A 10,187-nucleotide genomic window follows, 5' to 3' on the forward strand; every position below is an offset into this window, starting at 1 on the left:
TTTGCGGCATAATAAGGTGGATTTATTGTTTAACGTTTGAGGTGCCTCAAACTAGGCAATGCGCAATGAGCAAGTCTCATTCCAAGTGAATGGGAATTCTGGGCTTGTAAATCATGTGAGGAATGTGCTGCTTTAGATAGCTATCACTAATGGTGGAAATATGTAATTCCTTGACATTGCGCATTCCTGACAAGGTTTTATGTTTGACATGTAATTTGGTCTCGAGAGATACAATGTATCCATTGGTGATACATTTATTAGATGGTAGCACAGAACTCTTAATTTAGAAGAATCCTGTGTTTAATCCAAGAGGCTCTCTCTCTCACACTCTCACTGCCTCCCCCCTCCCCAGTACCATACGAGTCCGTTAGTCACATTAAACAGAAAGCTGAAGTGGGCATTGCATTTTTTTCCCATGACCTCTTTCTGAGTATCAGGAGGGAGAGCACAAAAGTGGAAGTCGAGTGGTCAGAACATCGGACTGTTCTTTCTTGTTCATATTGTAAATTTTATGGGCTGTTCTCTGAGCTGCAAAGTAATCTGTCTGCACTTCAATTGGCAAACGTTCCTTTCCTTAAACCCTGCTCATTGACAGGAATGAAGGGACAACAACCGAACATGGATCTTAATTGCAGTTTGTGAGGATGCAGTTAGCTTTTTCTTTCAGAAGGGAAAGAGCTTGGCTAAATTTTAACTTTCTTTCATAAAGAGGGTGTCTTTCACTGTTCCCTGGAGACTTTAAAAATAATTTCACAGTGCGGTTTTTTTTGGTTGAGGCATCTATATCAGACCTCAAGTGAGAATTGAACACACCCACGTTTCACATTAGAATAAAGAATATGAATTGTCCAAGTCGACAGATACAGTAAACAAAGATCTGATAGTCCATTTACCATGCAGCCAACTCACAGACTGTTGTAGGCATTTTTTATGAGGGCTGACATTTCATTCTAGCCAGGGGCTGAGTTCCTCCCCTGCATGTAAAGGTTTGAAAAGACACTTTTTTTTAACCTCGCTGCCTCATGCTGTCTTTATATTGTATCTGCAGATTCTAAATTCTCATCAAGCTTTTGACAAGCGTTTGAATTGTGTGGAATCCAAATGTAATATTGCTGCAAACTTAATAAACTGGAGACAGTCCACATTGTATTGCTTCTCTCCCTGGAACTAGTCCCATGATGTAAATGGCAGACTCCACAAAGGCAATTAAAACTTGTTTTTTTTCTGATCTGGTACAAATTAGCTCCCCTTAGACTGTAGCAAATCTTTTCCATAAGTGAAGCACCTGTTTAGATTGATAGGCTGCTTTGAGTTAGGCCGGTTAACGAACGGGAAGTAAGAGTGGATTTCTTAATTTTTCATGTTTTTATGTGAGTGTTGGCTATGTATACAAAAGATGCTGGCAATATTAAGCAGGTCTCGCAGCATCTGTGGAGAAAGAAACCAACCAGCAACCAAATTCCCCATCACTTCACAAGCTGCGGGCCAATGTTTCAAGTCAATGAGCTTTCATCAGAACATAACAGGCCTTGGCTGAAGCATTGGCAGACAATGAGCCAAGGATCAGCCTTTGGGTAGATCACGTGAATGAATAGTATTTAATGTTTGTGCCTGTGTGTTTTACCAATGCATGGACTAATAGATGTCTTTCTTTTGTTTTGTAGCAAATTTATTCCAAAGAATAAAACAATTACTATTGATTTTGAATCAATAAACAAAAGTAGAAGTTGTTTAGAAATCTGTCCAAGTGCCTCAACAACATTGGCCTGAAGCTGCATCATGGAAAATCTCGTTTTCTACTTCCATTCTGTCCAGGACTTTTCTTTGTACTTACCATTCAAACAAGTATCCTACAAATGGTTTACAACCTGTTTTCTAAGTAGTGGAAGTGAACTATTTAATATATTTTAAGTGCTGTGCCAGGTTTCTTTGTTATTAGAATTAACAGTGAGCTGCTTCAGCTTGCCCTATATATGCATTTATTTTATATTCTATGTATATAAAATTAAGTCTTTAGTAAGGAACTTAAGTCATTAGCCACTAACAATCTTACTACTTGTGGAAGTCCAGGATATGGGACACTGCCATGGCTTTCCTCAGAGTTCTGTTTTGGAGTATCAGATTTACCTGACCTTCTGAACACAGGCTCACAATGTTTTATTTCTGCTCTCTCCATAAACAGTTGACTGGTTCGAGAGCGGAATCCCTTTCTGATCTGACCATGCTGTGGTTAGCACAGTGTATGTCGTGGTTTGCAGTCTGCTCAGGCAGGCAGTGTCTGAGATGTCTACCCGCCACCTTCTCCCCTCCCAACCCCCCCACCAACCAATCTCTCTATTCCACCCCCCCTCATGTCTCTCTCCTTTCACTTTCTCTCTCTCTCTCTCTCTTTTTCTCTCTCTCTCTCTCTCTCTCTCTCTCTCTCTCTTTCTCTCTCTCTCTCTCTCTCTCTCTCTCTCTCACACCTAGAACATGTTTCCATGCGACCTCCTTGCAAACCTGTGAACTCTAGGTCATTCTGTGTTGGAGGTTACATTCAGAATGATCATGCCTGTTTGCCTGAGTTTACCCCAGCTTTCTGACAGGATTGTGGCAGACATTCCAGACATGGTGACAAGCCAGCCATCCCAATTAATGCCTGCAGCCATCTTGCGTTTAAAGGTACAGTTTACAATTGTGATAGAATTTTTAAATAATGCAAATACAAATCATCACTGGACATATGTTTCCGTTTATTGTTTCGCCAGCTCTTCCAGTGAAAGAGCGTGTGATTCTGTTACCATCAAAGTAAAATTGTTACTGGAAAAGGTGGACCAATACTTTATTCCTGCAGCAAAACCTCCAGTTAAGCAGTACTGTTTGCAGGGTCTTGCTACGCACAATTCAGTGGAGTGGTTATGCTTCAAATGGTTGAAAATAGTTTAAGAATTGCTTTGAAACATCCTGAGGGCAAGAAAAATATACAACATAAATGCAAGTTGTTTTTATTTTAAACTGCAAATTTTTATTTGGTTTGGTTGTTCAGTTTCTTTGTTATGCAGTGTGGCAACAGGAGTTGAGAAGAGATGCCAGGAACACAATTTTACACTTAAATCCTTTTGATCAATTTTTGCTCACCATATTACCACTGCAGCGACTAGTTTCATTATTTACACCTCAGCACCTACAGTCTTCTAGCAGGGAATTCCAGATTTCTCCTACCCTTATATAAAGTCACGCCCCCAGAGTTTGCCCCTAAATGAACTGGCTCTAATTTTAAGGTTACATCCCCATGCCCTCGGTTTTCTCACCAGTGAAAGACCTGGTGTTATGTCCTGCTGTCTGTCATGTCCTTTAAACATATTAAGCATCAAGATTGTATACTCTCTTCAACCTTTTATACCGAAAGGAATACCAGTCTACCTTATCCAATCTGCCGTTGTCATTTAACAGTTTAAGTCCCAGTGTCATTCTAAATCTAATTGCAGTCCCTTCTGTCCATTACTTGTCTGTTTCATAATTTTCTCTGTCTAGTTCTGATGATGCTTATGCACAAAGTTATGAACCTCTTTCAATTAGTGTGGGCTTACAGTGATTCTGTGCCCATTGGGCAGAAAAGTTGGCGTTAACTAAGCAGTTCATTCATTAATGACTGTCACTTAGGAACATATGACTTATGAGCAGGGGTGAGCAATTTGGACCCTGGAGCCTGCTCTGTCATTCAATAATATTGTCACTGATCCAATTGTAACTTCAATACCACAGTCCTGCCTACCCCAGTAATTTTTCACCACACCCCCTGCCTTGCTTATTAAGCATCCATCTTTTTCACCACCTTTTTGAGGTGAGAAAATATTTCTCCTCTGGCTAGTCGACAGCCCCTTATTTTTAAACTTCAGATATGTTCTGCAGATTGTCCTTTAAGCTGTGTCCAGTTTAATATATGCTTTATTCTTAAGTCAGTATTTTTGGTTAGGAAATCTAAGCTTTGTTGTTTGAAACACAAATCAAAATTATCTCTGTGTGCGGTTTAAGAAATGGAAAATTCAAAATCCTTTCCCCATATCTAAAAAGTGGACTTTCACTGGTACATGTACTGTGAGAACAGAATAAGTGAGCCACAGTCCACCTTGTATTCAATTCAGGATAAAAGGGGGTGAACGCTGGTTTGTACATAATGTACCTCAGTGAGTGCCTCCTGTCCAGTACAAAACAAATGAAATGCTAATCTTTGCATTTGCAGTTGTCAGTTTGCTGCTCTGAAAGGCTCCTAACCTGATGATTGGAAGAGCATCAACAGTTAAGGTCATGTTTGAGGATTCCAGTTGTTCAATAGTGCAGCTGTGTCCTACTTTAGAGGACTTGTGTGTATTCCAAATACAAAATGAGCAATTATTGGAAAGGGATCAATTCCAAATAACTGTTTATTTCCGATAAGTTTTTTAAAAATCCTCTTAAAGCTTAATAAATAAACTTAATACATTTAAATAGCATGCATCAATCCAGATAGACGTCATAACCTGACACCCATGGAAAGGCTAAATGACATGATAATCACTTTATCTTCACCATCGAGCCAAGCCATTAAGATCCTGAAGAAGGAAATGAGCTCTCTGGGGAAATAAACATGTTTCACTTTTAGCATTTGTTTACCGTTTCATTATAATCTGAGTGATGTGTGACCAGGGCCAAGTCTTTGCAACTTCAGCAATCTGTTAACAACACTGGATAATCATCTCTCTTTTTGTTTTCAACGTAATGAGTGCAGCCGAAATGGAAGCTCTTGCATATTTTGTTTAATCTACTCCGATTGCCTTATGGCCTACAGGGGGCTTTCATTATGCACGGCAATTGGCATATGAACTGTTGATAACAGCTTTCATATTCCATCTAATCTGTGGATTGCAAAACAGCTTTCGATTCATTTTTGATTCTTGGTCTCAAGTGCATTTCTTTTGGACCAATGTCAGCTTATTAATGTGTAACTTTTTTGGTGGCAGAGATAAAACAGAGTAAGGATTGGGCTCTGGCAATCAAAGTGCATTTGCTTTTCAATGTTTCAATTTACGTTTAAATGTACTTTCTTCAGAATTCTAACAATTACAGTACGATTCTCAAATGCTCAGTGAAGCCCTTTATTCATGAAGTAATTAGTCTGAATACAACTTGTCAGTATTTCTTCACTTACTATTTTCCTCTGAGACTGACATTTATCTTTTTGTGGTATATGGAAGCTTTTGAAGCACTAGCAATATCTTATGGGCATTCTGTAATCAAAGGTTCTTGCAAACATTAATAAATGGTACTTATCCTTAATGTGAAACCTTCACTTGATTCCACTAGAGAGTATTAGTTATGTCAGATTTCTGATCGAGGTTGGATAGAATGTTGGTGTAGGCAACAGATCTTTTCTCAAAGTGTAAAGAAAGATTTGCATTTATATTATACCTCTTATCAAGTCCCAAAGTGTTTTACACATACTTTTTTTGAGGCAGACACTATTGTAAAGTAAGAAATACAACATCTGATCTGCACACAGCAAACTCTCTCAAATCACAGTGGAATGATGTACAAATCTTTTTTTTGAAAGAAAGTAAGTACTGGAGAAACTCAGCAGGTCTAGCAGCATCGGTGGAGAGGGAGAAAGTTAATGTTTCAAGTCCAGTAGGACTCCTGTCCAGGACTGACCGGGGCTGAAAAGTGATAGTTTTTTTACACTGTTGATAGAAGGGGATGAGGTCTAAAAGCAGTGCTAATGGTGGTAAAGGAGAGATTAAGATGTAAGAGTAAGACTGAGGAGTCATTGGACTATATAAGAACATAAGAAATAGGAGCAGGAGTTGGCCATCTGGCCTGTCAGGTCTGCTCTGCCATTCAATAGATCGTGGTTGATCTTTTTGTGAACTTGGATTCACTTACCTGCCCTCTGACCGTAACCCTTAATTCCTTTACTGTTCAAAAATCTTATCTAACTTTGCCATAAAAACATTGTGAGATAGTCTCAACTACTTCCCTGGGCAGGGAATTCCACAGATTCACAATCCTTTGAGTGAAGAAGTTCCTCCTCAATTCGGCTAAATCTGCTCCCCCCAAATTTGAGGCTATGCCCCCTAGTTCTAGTAGAAATGTTAATTTCCCACTCCACCGATTCTGTCAGATCTGTTAAGTTTCTCCACTGTTATCTGTTTTTATTTCAGATTTCCAGTATCTACAGTACTTTGCTTTCATTTGGCCAAATCTGTTTGATATCTCATCTGAAAGACTGTCTCGCTGATAATGCAGCTATTCCTCAGTGGTAATGTAAATTTTGTGCTTGCATCCCTGGACTGAGCCTTGAGCCCATTGCAGTTTGACCATGAAGTCAGTGTGTTTCACTTCCATAGGAGTTATGTCATTAGAGCCATGGAATCTGGCCTTGAGACATTAGCTGAAGTGGCCAAATGTTTGCTGAAGTTGTACACCAGAAACACACACAATCTGGGTCATCTATCTCAATACAATGGACCTGCCTCTACAAAAATTAGTGCATGTACCATCGGTAGGACATGGTTATACTTGAAAAGCTATCACAATGATGAAGAATTTTTGAGTTTGGAAAATCACTACGCAAACAGAAGTTCTAGCTTTCCGAAGTATTTCTGTCTGTGAGTTAGTTCTAGAAACTCACCCTTGAATGTGTCCTTGGGTTTAATTATGGAAATTATATCACTTGGAAATGTTTTTGTATAAAAACTAATATTCCATTAGAATACTGTTTGTAAGTATGACTGACGGATTGTTTTGCATTTTGTGTTACAGCAATAATGAAATAATTTTAATGACTTTAATTCCTAAAAAGCAATTCTGAATAAAGGAAAATCAATCACTAAATCTGGGACATTATGAAATATTTGGCAAAATTTGAAATATTTAATATCTCTTGTTCCATGATTTATGAAATAAATATTATTTTTACTTGTCTATTCTTCCCTTAATTCATATTTTGTTGTCTAGGCAGTCATAAGTATTGAAAAAGAACAAACATTAGCTATTGCCTAAACCACAGAGACAGCAACTGAATATCCTATTAATGGAAGGATAATAGAGTGCAAACCATGGTAAAATGGCAGAAACTGAAGCATCTGTCCAGAACCTAGAGGGAAGGAATATCTGTCTCCTGTGACGTTTGTGGCAGAAGTACTAAGCGCCTTTTGTGAGCTTCAGTGCCAGCAGTTGTGAATGGAAAGTTGTTTCTGTGGAAGTTGATAGAGACTAGATGGCATACCTTGGTCCTAGTCACCCTGCCCGGATTGAAACTGTTTACACACCTGAGGTAGCTGGCTCTGTTACCCTACCTAAAAACTTCTTACATCCTTTGCTTTTCCAGACGGCGCTGTCTTTCTCTGATTCACCAATCAAATACATGTTCATAGGGGAAAAAAGTAAGATCGTGATTACATATCCCATTGCTGAGGCAGTATTAAATATCTTTTCCTCTTCAAGCTTGCCTGTGGTAAATTTGAATGCAATAATGTGAGAAAAAGAAACAGCAGCTGTATTTATATTTGTCTCCATTTATATTTCCATAGATGTCAATCAAGGTTAATATCAGAATTGGAGAAAGGTGGTGCTATCATCTTTCAGAGATTTGCAGAGGAGTGGCAAAAGATGGTGAGAGTAATGACCTTGGTAATAGTTTCAGTGGGTGGAATTTTCACAGCTTCTGAGTGATGTGAGAAAATACTCTAAGAATAAAAAGTCTGGTTCTCAACATGAAGGGGGGAAAGAGGTCTAATTTTGTACTTTGACATTAGTCATCTCATTTCATTTATATGCAGTTCATAATTCTGTAGCAAAACCCTAGATGCATTGGAAGTTAGTGTGGTTGTCTGGCGCATATAGTTTGTAAGTTGTCAGTGTCGCCATCGTAAGGTTCATTCACTAATATCTCATTGCATGCTCCAGAGACAACAACTGTCCATGCACAGTCCACACAAGTCACCATTGTCAAAACACCATCCTCACCACATCGTACTGATCTTGGACTAAAGTGTTCATGCACTTATAGCACTTTGGAGTACACCTTGCCTTTCAATACATCTGCCAATTCACTCTGCACTCAAATGGACACCCCCATTTTGCACACCTGCATAGCATGCATTTTATGGCTGTTAGCTTGCTTTCTTAGCATCACTCACTGTGCTTATATGCTCACAGCATTTCACAGCATTTTTTAATGTAGATAGGCTGGCAGCTTGTCACAACCAGGACTGAACAGTCATATGGTAAACATGTTGATGTGTGGCCCTGTGCTACAGTGATGTCATTACCTACAGTATATGCCAGCAGCTTATGTGCTAATCACACTGCATGTGTTTCAGTCAAATAGCTGTATCTGACTTAGTGGGGAACAATCCTTAATCATGAGGGGCATGGATAGGGTGTATAGACAGGGCCTTTTCCCTGGGGTGGGAAAGTCAAAAACTAGAGGTCATAGGTTTAAGGTGAGAGGGGAAAGATTTAAAAGGGACCGAAGGGGGTGATGTTTTAACCCAGAAGGTGGTGCATGTATGGAATGAGCTGCCAGAGGAAGTTGTGGAGGCAGGTATGTTTACAACATTTAAAAGGCATCTGAATCGGTGTATAAGTACAAAAGGTTTAGTGGGCAACATGGGAAACCTGAAAGCTGATGGGTTTGACAGGGACAGCAACAGGAAACAGGACAACGGGTGAGGACCTGAACATTAGGTGGAACCTGAAACTTGCTCAAAGGAGAGTGACCTTGTCTTTGACAAAACTTCAGTTGTACAATAAGGAGGAAAATGTGGCTGCTAACACATTCAGTCCTATTTTGAAGGACCAGCAGTCGGGAACACCACTCCCTGCAAAGCCCTCTTAGCCGATTACAATCCTGACTTGGAAATATATCGCCGTTCCTTCACTGTCCCTGAGTCAAAATGCTGGAATGCCCTCCCTAACACCATTGAAGATCAACCTGCAAGACACGGGCTGCAGGTATTCAAGAAGACAGCACATCACCATCTTCTCAAGGGCAACTAGGAATAGGCAATAAATGCTGGTCCAGCCAGTGACATCCAAGTCCCACGAGTGAATAAAAAAGTTGGCAGACTCATAGGAAACTTTTGGCAATTATTCAACAGTTATTTTACATATATTAAATGAACAGAGGAATTTTATATAACAGAAACAAATTGCTGGAAAAGCTGAGCATATCTGGCAGTATCTGTGGAGAGAAATCAGAGTTAACATTTTGGGTCTAGTGGCCCTCCCTCAGAACTCAGACCCGAAACATTAACTCTGATTTCTATTCACAGATGCTGCCAGACCTGCTGAGTTTTATAGCAATTTCAGTTTTTGTTTCTGATTTACAGCATCCGAAATTCTTTTGGATTTTATTTGGAATTTTATAGAAATTCACTAAAAGCTTATGTCTAAAATTGAACAACTTCAATTCCAGTAGCCTGCTGAAGAGCTTTGCAATAATCATTTTGATTTGAACTTTGACCCAATGGTTATTTGGAATCACTCAAACACAAAGTATACTCTTGCAGAATGAGTGAAGAAAAATGTGTACAAATTGGTTCTTGCTGTTGAAGAAGCTCTTCTCCATAAGACTGTCTTTGGAGTATATCAGTGATAGTTCATCTCACTGCATGGAACAGTTGTAACAGTATCGGAGGTTGTGACAGTTTGGAGAATATGAAGGTGAGATGTCCTTCTGCGCAATATTGCTTCGTGTAAACTATCGCATCACATCATCCTGCTTATCTAGAGTTGCAGAGACAGCAGGAGGTTTCTTAACACTGCATAATAGAATAGGCCAAACATACACAAAGCACACAGCACTGCCAGCGTGGCAGAACACATGGGCTCAAGTATGACAAATGGCTGTTATTGGAGTAAGCCACAAGTTCAGAAGGAGCTATGAAAGGTGATAATAAATATCCTGATTATTACCAGGGCAGAGAACTGAGATACTTCATGTCCTTTGTGAGCAGTCTTCATATTTCCATCTAATGTTTTCAATTTCCCACTTGGCACAATTCCATGAACATCATCCCATTCAGTGCTAAAAAGAAGTAAAATAACGTTGCGCCCTCTTATTCTCCATTTGCCTCTGTTGTCAGATAATTCGCACGCCTGATATTCTGGTCCGTCAGCAGCAAGTTACCCGGCAGAAAGAATGACATAATTGTCTTCGACAACAC

General features: G+C 39.4%; 1 protein-coding gene across 1 annotated transcript in view; it reads left to right on the forward strand.

Moving 5' to 3' along the window:
* dctd (dCMP deaminase) overlaps positions 1 to 6,871 on the forward strand; it is a 60,144-nt gene extending 53,273 nt beyond the window's left edge. The window contains exon 4 of the mRNA XM_048595306.1: positions 1,665 to 6,871. Coding sequence (XP_048451263.1) covers positions 1,665 to 1,770 — 106 coding nt within the window. The 3' untranslated portion in view covers positions 1,771 to 6,871. The remainder of the gene's footprint in view (positions 1 to 1,664) is intronic.
* Positions 6,872 to 10,187: the final 3,316 nt, after the last annotated feature.

The sequence above is a fragment of the Rhincodon typus genome, chromosome 3, assembly GCF_021869965.1.
Source record: "Rhincodon typus isolate 14 chromosome 3, sRhiTyp1.1, whole genome shotgun sequence".
Lineage (NCBI taxonomy): Eukaryota > Metazoa > Chordata > Chondrichthyes > Orectolobiformes > Rhincodontidae > Rhincodon > Rhincodon typus.